The 14,330-nt window shown below is 68.3% G+C and overlaps 1 protein-coding gene across 1 annotated transcript; it reads right to left on the bottom strand.

The window, feature by feature from the left end:
- Positions 1-10,096: 10,096 nt before the first annotated feature.
- PIM3 (Pim-3 proto-oncogene, serine/threonine kinase) lies at positions 10,097-13,282 on the bottom strand. The gene is made up of 6 exons (XM_054570432.1): positions 12,948-13,282; positions 12,708-12,817; positions 12,576-12,626; positions 12,115-12,484; positions 11,299-11,475; positions 10,097-11,214 (listed from the first exon to the last, which is right to left on the bottom strand). Exons 1-6 carry the CDS (start codon positions 13,030-13,032, stop codon positions 11,027-11,029), a joined length of 981 nt encoding a protein of 326 aa, XP_054426407.1. The 5' UTR covers positions 13,033-13,282; the 3' UTR covers positions 10,097-11,026.
- Between the last annotated feature and the right edge of the window lie 1,048 nt (positions 13,283-14,330).

The raw sequence follows: 14,330 nt of genomic DNA, 5'->3' as shown, positions 1-14,330 counted from the left end.
TCTCCCAGCGTGCGCCGGGAAGGATTTACGGCACTTCTTCAATTGTAAGTTGACGTCTTTCACCAAACGCGGGAAGTTCCCAGCTGTTGTTTTCTCGAAGTGTTTCCTGCCCCACGACCTTTCCCTGCTCCTTCTCGGGCTCCGGCGGCACAGGCATCAGCCTGTTCACTCCTGTCTCACGGGTTCCTGAGACTCTGTTAATTTTATTTTAAATCTTTCACTCTCTTTTGCTCAGATGAATTTCTATTGATATTTGTTTAAGGTCATTGATTTTTTTTTTTCCCTCTGTCATCTCTATTTTGTTATTGAATGCATCCGTTTGGAATTTTTTTTAGCTGCTGTGCTTTTCAGTTCCAAAGTTTCTGTTTTGTTCTCCTTTATACCTCTGTCTTCATTGAGACATTGCCTTTTAATATTCGTGTATGGGACGTTTGCACTTTCCGGCGCGAGCGTTTTCATAGTGGCTGCTTTGAAGTCCCCATCAGATCGTTCGACGTCTGTGTTGTCACATCCACGTGGGCTGAAATTTCCGTGCTCTTTGCGCGCCAACTGATGGCGGCGTCTGTCCCAGCCGCTCGGGGTGCTGTGCTGAGACTCCGGGTCTCCCGCCCCACCCCCGCCCCACGGAGAGTGTTGCTGCCCTTGCTGTGACCTCCGCTGGCCTGTGGGCCCCCCCGCCCCGCCCCCTCCCCCGTCCCCGCTGCTCTATCAGGTCTGCCCTGCACGGCGCCACCCAGCGGTCACCCCGAGACTCGGGTGCAGGTCTGTCTACCTGTTCCACCAACTTTCCGAACACCGGCTGTGCTAATTAGGGTCGGATCCACTCAGCACGCACGGTGGGGCGGGGAGTGTCGGGGCGGCGGGTGAGCCCGAAGCTGTCAGGCCTCTGGGGCCCTTCTCCGAGTGCCTCCCTCGCTGCCGCTTCCCTGGTGCTTCCCAGTTACCTGTGCTTCCCGTTTCCTCCGCTGGAAACCACCCTCTTCTGCACGGGGCGGCGGCGGGGGGCGGGGGCGGGGAGGAGCACATCGGGAGCCCAACGGTGGGAGGACGCGGAGGAAAAGAGGCTGCTCCTAGGCAGGGTCCCGGGGGTCTGGGACCTAAGGTCAATATGCAAACGCCACCTTCATTTCCGGCCGCTAGCAATAAACAGCCCAAACAGGAAACCGAGAAAACAATGCTATTCGCCCAGCGTGGAGAAGAATAAAATACCTCCGGAGGAGCTTCATAAAAGGGCACAAGACTTGTACACTTAGGCCACATAGCATTTCTGAAGGACATTAAAGATGATCTGAATAAGTAGAGAGGCGGCCAATGTTTACGGGTTCGAAGACTCAATATTGTTAAGATGGCGGGAGGCCATCTTATTTCCCCGCCTCACCAAATTGATTAATAGATCGAATGCAGTCCCTACCGAAACGTGAGCTGAGCCCTGACTGGTGGGGCTCAGCTGGTCGGAATAGTCCCGCAACGCGAAAGGTCGCCGGTTCAGTGCCCAGCAGGGCACAGGCCTGGGTTGCAGGTTCAGTCCCTGGTCGCGTATGAGAGGCAGCGGATCAATGTTTCTGTCTCACATGGGTGTTTCTGTCCCTCTCTCTCTCCTTCCCTTCCCCTCTCTCCAAAAGAAATAAAAGCTTTTTAAAAACATGACCTGCTCTGGGGGGAGCGGACGTTCGCCATCGGTCCTCAGATGTGTGTAGGGATGCCAAGGACACAGAACAGCCCAGGCCGCCTGAAAAGGAACGACGCTGGAGAATTCAGTTTCGCAGGTGAAGGGTCCCCCTACAGCCGCAGTGACAAAGGCGGGGCCTGCTGACGGAGAGACCGAGACGCGGCCGGGCGACCCCGAACGCCCGGTCCGGCGGGGTCCGGCGGGGGCCGACGGCTTACGGCCGATCGAGTTTTGACGGAAGTGCCAAGGCTTTGGTGGGGAGAGGGTCTGGGTTTCGACGGGCGGTGCTGAGGCAGCAGGGTAGCCACACGTGGAAGGAGGGAGTTGGGCCCTCACCGCACACCGTACACTGAAACTAGCTCAGAGGAGCCACAAACCTACACGTCAGACCTAAAACTACGAAACTGAAAAAGGAAACGTGGGAGATGTTTGCGACCTTGAATGAGGCAACGTGTGCTGAGCTGCAGCACCAACGGCAGGGCCCGTGAAATGAAGAAAGGGATCCACTGGACTTGCTCAAAAGTAAACGTTTCATGCTTTGAACAACAGTGAGAAATTTAAAATTGTGGTACATGTTTGCAAACCATATGTGTAATAAAGGACTTATTTTTTGTTGTTGTTGAAGATTTTATATATTTGCTTTGAGGGAGAGGGGAAGGGAGGGAGAAAGAGAGGGAGGGAAACATCTGTCAGATGCCTCTCACCTGCCCCCGACCGGGGCACCTGGCCCGCGACCCAGGCCTGTGCCCTGACCGGGAATCGAACCGGCAGCCTTTCAGCTCGCAGGCCGGCGCTCCGTCCACTGAGCCACGCCAGCCTGGGCAGGACTTGCATTTAGAATATACAAAGAACATTTGAAACTCCAAAGTAAGAAAAACATGTATTTAAAATTGTTAAGTGTATTTTAGCACAATTAAAAATCATTGTGAATTTAAAAACAATAATAAGACAACCCAAGTTTTAAAAAATAGGCGAAACGTTTTATTAGACATTTAACCAAAGAAGGAGGAGAGGAGCGGGATACCTTCTTGGGTAAAATGCCGCATCGCCCTGGAACGGGGCTTCGGCATCATGGGTTACCAGGAAAACTCACCCTGAAACCAAAGGCGGCCCCATCCCCGCCCCCCAGGACAATGGTGGACGGAAGGGCGGCCGGAACAGGTGCAGACAAGGACGTGGGGCCCCCGGGGACCCTCACGCAGTACTGGCGGGAACGGCCAATTTCTCCAGAAGTTGAACGTCCGTTCGCCACGGGACCCAGCCATCCCAGTCCTAGTATCTACCCAAGGGAGCCAGTCATGCACACAGACGTGGGCACGCGTGTCCATAGCAGCCTTGCCTGTAAGGGCGGGGCGTGGGCCTGGGCTCGTCCAGCGTGTCCTTGCGGTACGAACCTGTGGGAGCCACCTGCTCGCCCGTGTGGCCACACGGACGGTCCCCCAGAAGAGGGCTGAGCCGGCAGCTGGGCACCGAGCCCCGTACCACAAGCGCTGCTACGAGGGGCCCGGCAGAGGCGCGTCGCTGAAGGCAGCAGCGGGTGCGTGGCGGCCCGGGCCGGGGGGAGGGGTGGGACGGCCGCTGGGGACCGAGGGCTTCGCCGCGTGGAAACCTAAAACAGGCCTGTGGAGGCGGCTGCACAACTCGGGAAACTGACTGAAGCCGTCGACCTGTGGGCGGCTCGTGGAAATCATTGAAACTGGGTGAATTTTATGGGATGTAAACTGAGCTTCAATAAAGCTGTTTTAAAAATACTTTTCACGACTTTTATTATATTTCCATTTAAGTCTCTGAAACATGCTTAAAACAGCTTGGAGTGTTTAAGAGGAATTCTGTTTGTCACTAAGACGGTGTCCGGCTGAGAGAAAGGGCTGGGTCCGGCCCCCCGTCGCCGGCCGGACCCTTCACCCTCGCTGCACACGCGCCCTGGACGGCTCGGCGCCCTCGAGGCGTGGGCGCGCCGGGGGCTGTGTGTGGGGAGTGGGGGCTCCGGGGGCGATGGCCGGCGGGCAGGGCCTGCGGTGGCGCAGGGGCCGGAGTGCGGATGGGGGCACTGGGCCGGGCCTCGCTTGTGGCCACACAGAGAAAGGCCTGGCGTCCGCCCCAGGCCCGGGGGGGGGCAGCTGGGCGGCGGGCGCAGACCCGGACAGGGCTGCGTGGGGCGCGGGATGAAGGCCTGAGGGCAAGGGCGAGCGGCTGTGGGGGCGGGGGCGCCCCGAGCCTGCAAAGGCTGCTGGGAGGACGCCCGGCGGCGCCGGGGAGCGGCCCACGAGGGCGGGCGGCCTGCAGAGACGGACCTCGGCCCCTAGCGGCTGTGCAGCTGCGGGCCCGGCCAGCGCCCCCGGCGCCCCCGCCTGCCCCGGCTCTGCTCCTCCGCTGGCCCTCCCACGTCCCCAGAGAAGAGGCTGCCGCGGCCGGGCCCAGGTGTAACACGGCGCCCACCCAGCAATGCGCACCTACCGGGGGCCAGGCCCAGCTCGGTCCTTGCCTTCCTGCCAGCAGAAGGACCCCACTGGCCCTGGGGACCAGCCGTCTGCAGCTCCTTTTGGCCCAGCAAGGAGTCCGGCGAGGGAACCCATGGCCGGGGCCTGGGAGCCGGCCGGCGCTGGGGTCGCCTGGAGGCCCACCCAGGATCGGGCTCTCTGTGGGTCCCTGCGGGGTGGGGGAGGCCCCCGCGGTACCCGGGGCCTGTGGGCCTGGAGGGAGGGCGCAGCAGGTGCCTCCTCTGTGGGCCTGGCCGCCCGAGGCTGGTGCGGGAGCCTCGCCGGCCGGCCCGCAGCTGATCAGCCATCAGGGCACCGTGGCCACTGCAGGCAGCCGTGCATGGCAGCCAGGTGCCAGGCTGACGGAGTGGCCGGCCCGCGTACAGGTGGTGAGGACGGGGACAGAAGGTCCCAGAGGCCGGGCCGAGGCGTGGGGCAGGGCGGCCAGCAGACCCCAGGCCCCAAGCTCCGCCCTCACCCCCGGGCAGCAGGCCTCCTCAGGCCCGGGCAGGCCGGCGTGGCGGGGCCTGCTCTCGCAAGCCGGCCCGGGCGGGTTGGGGGAAGGGGTCTCATGGTGCCCCCTCCAGGGGCTTCCTGGACATGTGCGGGCCGCTTTGGGGATCCATTCCTCTTGGGATGCATTGGGATGCAAATGACTGCTGCCCCCGGCCAGCCTGCACCTGGACAGCACACCTCCCCTCCTCCCAGGCCTGGCCCCGCGCCTGCCCGCCCCCTCCAGGGCCCCTCCTCATTCCAGACGTGCCTGCCTTCTCCCTGCGCCCCCCTTGGCCCCGAATCCCCCCCGTCCCAGCGCCAGCAGCGGCCCCCGGGGAGCCCCCACCTCCGAGGCCTGCTCCCCTCCTCGTGGCTCCGCCAGTGGGCTCCGTGAGCGCCCTGGGAAGTTCCCGAACCCCCTCCAGGGCCGCAGGCGACTCCTGTGTGCGTATGTGGGGTCTGCGTCACTGCCCCTCCGGCAGGGCGAGCCCCCAGGGGTCTCTCGGGCCCTCGGAGCTGGAAGCGGGGAGGCTTGAGGAGCAGAAACCAGATGGCGGGCGAGGACCGGAACCTGCGGTGGGCCCCGCTCTGGGGTGCCGGCCGGGTTGGGGGGCGGCCCCCTCTGCGTGTGCTTCCTGGGATAGGACGAGGCGCCTCTGGGGGGCCCGGCGGCGGGACCGCGGTACGAACCGCGGTACGAACCGCAACCCAGGTAGGCGCCTCCAAACCCTGCCCCCAGGTTCCTGCACCCCGCCCCGTGAGGTGAGGACGGCCGGATATTTTGAGGGTCACACAGCCAGGGGCAGCGCCCGTGGCCTGGGGTCCCTGACCTGTCTCCAGTCCTCCTGGTCCCTGTCCCCCGGGAGCCAGGGCGCTTGCACCAGAGGAGCCTCGCCAGCAGCAGCTGCGTTTTCTCGTCCCCACAGCCCGGGCCCGGGGCCCCTTCCTCCAGGCACAAGGGCCGGGGCAGGCGGCCCCCAGCAGGGGCTGGCTGGACACTCCGGTGCCAGCCCCTCTCCTCCCCACCCCCGCCCATGGCTGGGGGGCTGGCGGGTCACTGAGCCCTGCGTTCCTGGTGAGGAGCCCAAGGCTCCCAGCTCAGCGGCAGCATGGGGGGCGGGGGGGGCAGGAGAGCCTGGGGTGCCCAGGCCAGGTGCAGCCTCCCCTGCGGGTGGGTGGGCGAGCAACATTGGGGTCCGCTGTCCCCTGAAGGCCTGCATGTGGGGTTTGAGCAGGCAGCATCCAGGCAGGAAGCGGGTGGGAGGAGCCAGAGGTCAGGTCGGTCAGCTTTCCCCGGAGCCCCGTGTCAGAAAGGTGGGGTCCTGGCCCGGCCCCCTCCTCCTCCCCGGAGCGGGGATGTGGACCCCCTTGGCCACTGCTGACCTTGACCTCTGTGGGCCCTGATCTCTGTGTCCCGCCCACACCAGGCTCATTCAGCGCTGGGGTCCCCCAGGGGCAGGCCCCCCACCCCCGCCGGCAGGTGCTGACGGGGGCCTGGGCCCCAGGAGGGCGGCCCTGCAGCGGGAGGCCAGTGCGGGAGGGCTGGCCCTGCCCCACCCCGCCCACTGCTGGGCTGCGGGGCTCAGGGCGGGCGGCGGTTGTGTGGCGGACACTCGAAGCTCGGGGCTTTGCTAAGTCTGCCTGGAAGTCAGGTGCCGGAGGCTCCAGCAGACGCGCCGGCAGGGGCCTTGTGGAGCAGGGAAGGGCCGTGGCGACGCCCACCGCGCGGCCTCCGTCAGGGGCTCGGGGTGCGCGGGTCCTGCGGGCAGGTGCCCGCCTGGCCGCCACCTGCCCAGCCCCAGGCCGTGAGAGGGGCCCCCGGGGGCAGGGCCGCAGCCCCCAGGCCCTGCTGTCCCGGCCCCGCCGCCCACTTGGGAGCTGCCCAGTGCGTCCCCTCCTCGTTTTCTTTCTGTGCTGCTTTCGCTAAAGCACGTGGGGCCGGGGCCAGCTGGGGCCTGAGTGCCTGGAAGGGCGGGCGGGGCTGCAGGGCTGCCAGGGGTCATTTCCCTTTTCCGAGAAGCTTTGGCACCAAAGCTTGCCAAGGTTTCGTTTTAGGGGGCTGTGTCGGGGAAAAGAAAGTTAGCAAATCTCTGCCACCTGCGATCACTTTCCGATCTGGCCCAGCCCCTCCTCCTGGGAAGCTGCCCACCTCCCGGTGAGGAGGCGTGAGGGGCGGCCCAGCTGGGAGCAAAGCAGCCAGAGGTCAGGGGTCAGGCCCCAGCAGGGCATGGCCTGCGGCTCCCGGCGGGGCAGAGCCTGAGTGCAGAAGGCCGCGGGGCGGCCAGTGGGGGCACACGAGCAGGGGACGCGGGCCCCCCGGGGCCGCAGCGTGCTCAGGCCTCCGGTTCTTTCTGCCGAGACTTCTGTGCGGCCCCAAGGAGAGCCCCTCAGCCGTGGGTGCTAGTCAAGCCCAACCAGGCGGGTTTGGAGGAGCCTTGATGGGAAAAAGCCCAAGATGTGGAAAGGCGCACGGAGCTGGGGGCCAGGCCGGGGGGCGGGGGCAGTCGGGGTCTCTGAGCCAGGCAGGGCCGGGGGCCTGTACAGCCCCGCAGGGCAGAGGTGCCCCATCTCGCAGCCCCGGGACCCGGCTCCGCACGCAGGGCCGATCCGAGGAGGACAGACCCCGCCACCGAGGGGCGCCTGCAGGCACCGGCCCAGGCGTTGCTCTGCACAAGCCGCACAGTCCTCAGGGCGCCCCGGGCTGGCGGGGCGGGGTGGGGAGCGGGGCCACCTCTGCAGAGCCCCCTGGGCTGAGGACTGAGGAGCGGGCCATGGGGGGAGGGGAGGCCGGCCCACACCCAGCCCACCGAGTGAGGCACCGAGTGCGGCACCCAGTGCGGACGGACGGGACCAGCCCCGGCGCTCACAGGGCTGGCTGAGCCTGAGCGCGGAGGGGCAGGCAGGCTCTCCTGGAGCTGCCCAGGCCCCCGGGGAGCGGCTGGGTCTGGGGGGAGAGGGCCTGAGTGCCCCCAGCCAGATGCCCCCCAGAAGCCAGGAGGGGCCCCTGTGTGGAGCCAGGGCCACAGGGAACTGAAGTGGACAGTGGACAGCCTTCCCCCCCTGGGGACGCGGGAGGTGCTGGGTCTGGGAGGGGGCCATCCTGGGGGCTGGTCCCCCACCTGGGAGACCCGGGCGGCCCCAGGTCTGCCTGGAGGTGAGGGGGCGCCCAGCTGTAGAAAGGAGGAGGCCCTGCCCCCTTCGTTCCCCCAGAACCCCAAGTCAAGCAGCACGGGGGGTGGGGGGGCAGGCATGTGGCCCGGTCTCTGAGGCCCAGGACTGTGCCCCCGGGGTTCTCAGAACCTCAGCGGCGGGGCCAGGAAGTCACCTAGCAGGCCGCCCCCGAGGCCCACCCCGTGGCCTGTACCGTGCGCCCACAGCCAGGGCCCTGGACGCAGCCGGCACCCCCAGGCGGGCCTCAGCCACCGGGAGCCCTCAGCTGGGCCCTCCGGCGTCCTGATATGCGGGCACAGAGACGGGGACCAGAGTCGCACCCTGTCTCTCTGGGCCTCAGTGTCCCCAAAGGTGCCCTTGGCCAGAGCCCTTGCCTGGCGGCGCTGGGCAGGGGACAGACGGCAGTGCCCAAAGGCCCCAGGCGGGGCGAGGGCTGCTCGTGGGCCCAGGCCGGGGCGGTCGGAGTGGAGACAGGGTGGGGCCCGGGGAAAGGACGCCCTCGGCCGCCTCCCTCCTTTCCTCCCTCCTCCCTGCAGGGCAGGCCTGTGCAGGTGGCCTTGCCCCGGGGCTGCTCCTGCCCGCAGGGTCGCACCGGCGGGGCGGGCACTCGCCCCAAAGCCCCTGCTGGGCCGCGGGCCTGCGCCCTGGCCCAAGCTCGGGTCCACCCGCCCACGCGCCCCGACGCTCAGGGCTGAGCTTCCTCCTCTCCCTGCTCACCTGTCGCCCCCTCAGAGGCGGGCGGGGGGCACATGGGGCCCTTCTACCCGCAGGCGGGACAGGCGCTGGCCCCTGTGGCCTTGGCTTTTGCTTCTCTGGAACCCGTTAATGGCCACGCCTCCCCAGGACCGTCTGTCCACTGCCAGAGTGGCCAGCACCCACCCCACCTTCACAGGCATCGCTGGACAGGGTTCTGGGCCCCGGGAGCCTGGGGCAGGCCTGGCAGGGGGCCCGGGGGGGCTGTGCTTCCTGAATTCACTGGGCAGAGCTGTCGCAGGTCTTGGGGACACGCTGCGCTCCGGGCCCCCCTCGGCCTGTGGTTAGGCGGCCGCCCCGTCTCTGCCACCGTCCTGTGGGGAGGCTCGGCGTGGGGAGACGCCTGTGAGCGCTGAGTCCGGGGGCTGCGTGTGCCTGACGGCGCCTCCAGCCACGGGGCCCACCCCCTGCCCTCAGGGCGCACCGGCCCTCCCGCAGACCCCCGCCCGGCGGGACTGAGTGGGGGACCCCGCGCCGGACATGAGTCTCCCCAAGACGAGCTTAGCGGGTGCCCGCTGGACAGTCCAGTGGGCGGGTGGGTGGGACAGTGGACTGACGGAGGACCGCGAGGTGGGTGCCCCAGGCCAGCCCAGTGCCCTCAGCTGGGTGACGCGTGGGTGACGGTCACAGGGCGGGGGGCGGGGGTGCTGCACGGCCGCTTGTCGGCTCTCGGAGCGCCCTGCCGCTATTCCTGGGAGAAGGCAGGGCGGGCACAAGGAGGGGGGCTCCAGCAGCCTGCGCAGGTGCCCGGCGGGCAGATGGGCCAGGCTGGGACGTCGGCCACGGCACCGGCAGTGGCTCCTCAGGGGCCCCCAGCCCTGCCCTGCCCACCCCATCCCCTCCCGCCTCCTGCCCCCTGCCCCCGCCCTCAGGCGCGGCCCCTCAACACCCCTGCATGGGCCACATCTGCAGGCCCAGCAGGCGGGCGGGGGTCTACGTGTTCTGTGGACAGGGTGTGCGGCTGGGCAGCTGGGCCATGGGACGCGGGCCAGGCCTCTGGCCCTGCTGGAGCCAGGTGAGAGCAGCCACAGCATCGGAGCTCCTGGGGGGCGGGGGGATGGGCAGGCCCTTCGCGCTTCCGCCTGCCCCGACTCCCGGCCGCCTCAACCTCCACCCGAGTGCCAGGACCCAGCCGCACCATCGCTCCAGCCTGCGCCCGCCTGCTCTCTGCGCCTGGAGGGCCTGGCGCCCTCTGCCTGGCAAGCTCCTCGGCGTCGTCGCTTCTCGCGGGTCGGCCGGGCGTCCTCGAGGAGAGGCCAGCCCCACACGGCCCCAGGCGTGGGGTGGCGCTGCTGGCCCCCGGGGCCTCCCTCCACCCTCCCCAGACTCCGCAGCCTGCCCCTGCCCGCTCCTCCCAGTGCCACGGGGGTGGGCCGGTGGCTGGCAGCCTCCCACCCGACCGTCCGGCCTGCGAGGGGGAGCCGGCCCACCCGCTCCACACTGCTGCCTCCTCACAGGAACCAGCGGCCCTTCTCCCACTGGGCCTCCCAGTCCAATAAACACAGTACATCCATTACATACAAAACAATTTAATTGAAATCCCAGTATAAAAAAATATGATCTGCAGACATCTTGCTTTTAAACTGGAAGAACCCCCGTCCCCGATGCCTGCACACCAGGACCACAGACACACAGCTGCTAAAATAAATTAAAGGCTTGAGACTCTGTCCCCCCACCCCCGGACTTCCAGAGCCAACAAGCAGACTGTACAAGATCAATAACTTAAAACCCACCCCCTGGGACGCAGAGCCCAAGGGGGCGGAATCAGCCGCGCCCGTAAAGCAGCCCCTGTACACGCCGGTTCCCCGGCAGGCGCAGGCTTAGACGGGGGTCCACCCGACCCCGCCTCCCTTCCCCGGGGGCCTGGTGGGGCGGGCTGCTGAGGAGGACCCTCCACAAATAAATTAAACAATAAATAGCCCTCTGCGGGGGTCACACCATAAATAAGACGTTCGCGGCCCGCGGGCGCCAGCGTGGGCGGCGGAGGCCGGAACGTTGCATTGCTTGTGCACGGACACGCCCGGGCGGACACGGAGAAACGAGGGCGGGCGCGGGAGGTGGGTACGCGGGGCCCGGCCCCGGCGAGGCGGGGCCACAGCACGAGAGTGCTCTTGGTCCAGCTTGGTCAGACGGGGAGGTGCGGGGGCCCGCCGGGCCGCCCTCCGGAAGCACAGGACAGGGACAGTCTTGGGGCCCAGCACCCGCCCACTGCGGGCGGACGCTGCTTCCACCGAGGTCTTTGGACAGGCAGACAGAGCTTGAGAAAACCAAGTCCCGTGAGAGCAGCGTTCGAAAAGGCACTCAAAGCAAAGGGAAGGGCCCGGTGCCAAAAGTAAAGGTCACCCGGGGTCAGAGGTCACTGCTGTCTCCAGGAGCGGCCAGCCCCAGCAGGAGACACCCTGCGGAGGGCGGGGCAGGCGGCCTGTCCGGCTCCCACGAGCCAGGCGCCGCGGGCTCCTCACAAGCTCTCGCTGCTGGAGGTGGTGCTGGCCCCGTCATCCGCGTCCAGGGAGCAGAGGCGAAGGTCACAGTTCTCCGAGCTGCCCCCGTCCGCCCCCAGCATCCAGGGGTGGGCGGAGATTTGGTCCAGGGAAGGCCGCTCCGAGGGCCGCAGGGACAGACACCACTGGATGAGCTGCTGGCACTCTGCGAGGGACCGAGGGCAGTCAGGGGGGGGGCCAGCTCCCCGGTGCGTCACCCGTGCCAGCCCTCCCGGGACCCTGCACGCACCTGGGGAGACCCTCCTCCGGAAAAAGAGGCGGCCCCGCAGGATCTCGTCGTCCTGCTCGAAGGGGATGTCCCCGCAAACCATGTCATAGAGCAGCACGCCCAGGGACCAGACAGTGGCCGAGCGCCCGTGGTAGCGGTGGTAGCGGATCCACTCCGGGGGGCTGTACACTCGGGTGCCTGCGGAACGCGCAGGGCGGGGGGGGAGGGTTAGGACCCAGCACCAAGCGCACACGAGGCCCCGCGCTCCCGGTCAATCCTCCCAGAGGCCCGGGCCGGGAGGGGGAGCCAGCCTCCAGCCTCCGATCCTGCTAGTCATCAGCCTGGAAAAACCCCGCGGGCGTGGCCTCCCCCGCAGGGGGAGGAGCGGTCACATGGGCGCCGGCTCGGGTTTCACAACAAACAGATGTGAGGTGAGGACGGGGGAGGGGAGAGACTGCAGGGAGCGACGGCGGCGGGGGAGAGGAGGAGGAGGAGGGCGGGTGAGTGGGCGGGCGGCGGGGAGCCCCGGCTTCCCCGCGCTCCGCAATGCGGGGATTTCTGCTCCCGCGGCACGCACGCAGCCCCCGCCCCCGCGCCAGGAGGCCCGCGCCGCGCCGGCTCCACCCGCACCGGCGCCCCAGCGCTCCCCGCGCAGACTCACACGCAGCCACCGCGACTCCGCGGCCCCCCGCCCCCACCCCCCACGAGTGGGCTCAAGTCCCGGCTCAGCGCGTACGCGAACGTGCCCGAGGCGGCGCGGGCTCAACAGCCACCAGGCCCCCACCGCGGACGTTAGTTCCGGCCGTTGGCGTGCCCCGCGGCCCTGCCCGCGCTCACCGTCGAAATCCGTGTACACTGTGTCCTTGAGCAGCGCGCCGGAGCCGAAGTCGATGAGCTTGAGCTCCCCCGAGCGCAGGTCCACCAGAAGGTTCTCGTCCTTGATGTCGCGGTGCACCACCCCGCAGGCGTGGCAGTGGCGCACCGCGGCCAACACCTGCGCGAAGAAGCGGCGCGCCAGGGGTTCGTCGAGGGCGCCGCGCTCCGTGATGAAGTCGAAAAGGTCCTGGGCCGGCTCCGGCCGCTCGAGCACCAGCAGGAAGCCGTCGGGCCGCTCGAACCAGTCCAGCAGGCGGATGACGCCGCGCGCGCCGCCCGCCGCGCCCACCTTCCGCAGCAGCACCACTTCGAGGGGCACAGCCGCACCGCCCTGGGAGACACGGCGGGCGGTCAGAGCGCACAGCCCGCGGCCCCGACCCGGCCGCCCGGCCGCCCGGCCGCCCTCCGGGCCCCGCACTTACGATGCTGCCCCATTCGGTCACCCGCTCCTTCACCACGTGCTTCACGGCCACCTGGGGGAACGCAAGGGGGTCAGGCTGGGACGAAGCGCGCGCTGGGCGAGAAACCCGTGTCCTCCCGGCAGCCCGACTCACCGGGAGCCCGTCGGCGATGCGGTTGCCCGCGTAGACCGTGCCGAAGCCGCCGCTGCCCAGTACGGCGCCCACCTGGTACACCTTCTCAAAACTCTCCTTGTCCGCCTTCGCTGTGGGGACGGCGGGGTGTGGTTGGTGCGGCCCGACGCGCCCCCGACCCCTGGTCCCCCAGCCCTGGGTGCCTCCGGCCCCTCGACCCATCCGACCCCTGGGTCCCCCGCTCCCCGGTCCCTCGCCTACCCGGCTGCAGAATCTTCACCGGGAGGTGATCCACGCCGCCCGGCCCGCAGAGGTGCGCCAGAGAGCCAAACTTGGAGAGCAGCATCGCGGGCGGCGGCGGGGCGCGGGCTCTGCGCCGCCTCTCGCCGGGCTCGGCTCCCCGCGCGGCTGCGGACGCGAGAGGGCGGCCGCCCCGGGTCGCGCGGAGACCCGAGCCCCCGACGGCGGCGGGCGCGGGTGGGCGGGCGTCGCGGGAACAGCGGCCCTTGGAGTGCCGAGACTCGCGCGGGCGAGGCCGTCGCGCGGCGAAGTGGCCCCGGCTAAGCCCGCGTGGACCTCGTATACGCACAGCAGGCCGAACGGCTCACACGCCCCGGCCGTCTCGCCCGGGGCTTTTGGACCGCGGACGCCCGTATCCCTCCGCGGGGGCGGGGCGGACAAGACGCCCTCCCTCTTCTGCCGGGTTCTGCGCGGGAGGGCTGCCTCCGGAAACCCGCGAAAGGAGCCGCGGCGACTGCGGGGCGAGGCTGGGCACGTCCCCCCGGCGTCGATGAGGTCCGGTGGGCGGGGGGCGCGGCGAGCCTCCCGGGACTAACTCGCTGTAGTAGAGTCGCGGAGGCACACAGCGTGTCACGTCCCTTCCTTGAAGCTTACACACAAGCTTTGCGCACGCGCAGCTCCCGCGCGGGCGGTGGCCGAGGTGTGCGGGGAGGGGCCGCGGGAGCCAATGGGAGCAAGGAGTTTCAAAGGGCATCCGAGCCCCAGCCAATAGCGGCGCGCGGGCGGGGCGGGAACTCGTGGGGGCCCGCCCAGGCCGCGTCTGGAAGGTCACCCGCGACACGCGCGCCGCCTTCTCCGAGCCCGGAGGGGGAGGCTGGGCCGTCGGTTGCGTGAGCGTGGGGTCCCGAGACAGAGTAGGAACTTGGAGGCGCCCCGCGCCCCCCAAGCTCTGTGCGTGCGCTGTCCACGCTGGGAGGTGGCCGCGCCCCCGGGTACCGCGCCAGCAGCAGCGCCCCAAGACTCTGGCCACCCCGGGGTCGCCGTTCTAACCCAGGCTAGACCTCAAGCCCGCATCCCGAGGTCCCCTCCCTGACGCGCCTCCTTTCTTGGACCCTTAGCCCTGCCTTCCCCGCGCCTGGAACGCCCTCCCCTGCTCTGCATTGTGGCTGCCCCTCCCGGCCCAGACGCTGACCACCTCACCACCTGGCCACCTGGACCACTGCAGTCAGGGCCCGAGCCAGCGTAGGGCCGCATGGCCTGGCGAGCCCCACCCGCCCCTCTGTCTCGAGTACTACACAGACGCACCTGTGCGGCGTGATCCACCCGCACCGTTGCCTGCCTTGGCCCAAGGTCGCTGGCCTGGGCGGCTCAGGGACTCATCATCACAGCAATCACATACCGCAC

The sequence above is a fragment of the Pteronotus mesoamericanus genome, unplaced genomic scaffold, assembly GCF_021234165.1.
Source record: "Pteronotus mesoamericanus isolate MK-2021 breed Mesoamerican mustached bat unplaced genomic scaffold, CSHL_Meso_final contig_204, whole genome shotgun sequence".
In the NCBI taxonomy this organism is placed as follows: Eukaryota; Metazoa; Chordata; class Mammalia; order Chiroptera; family Mormoopidae; genus Pteronotus; species Pteronotus mesoamericanus.
This window is presented reverse-complemented; position numbering and strand designations above follow the sequence as displayed.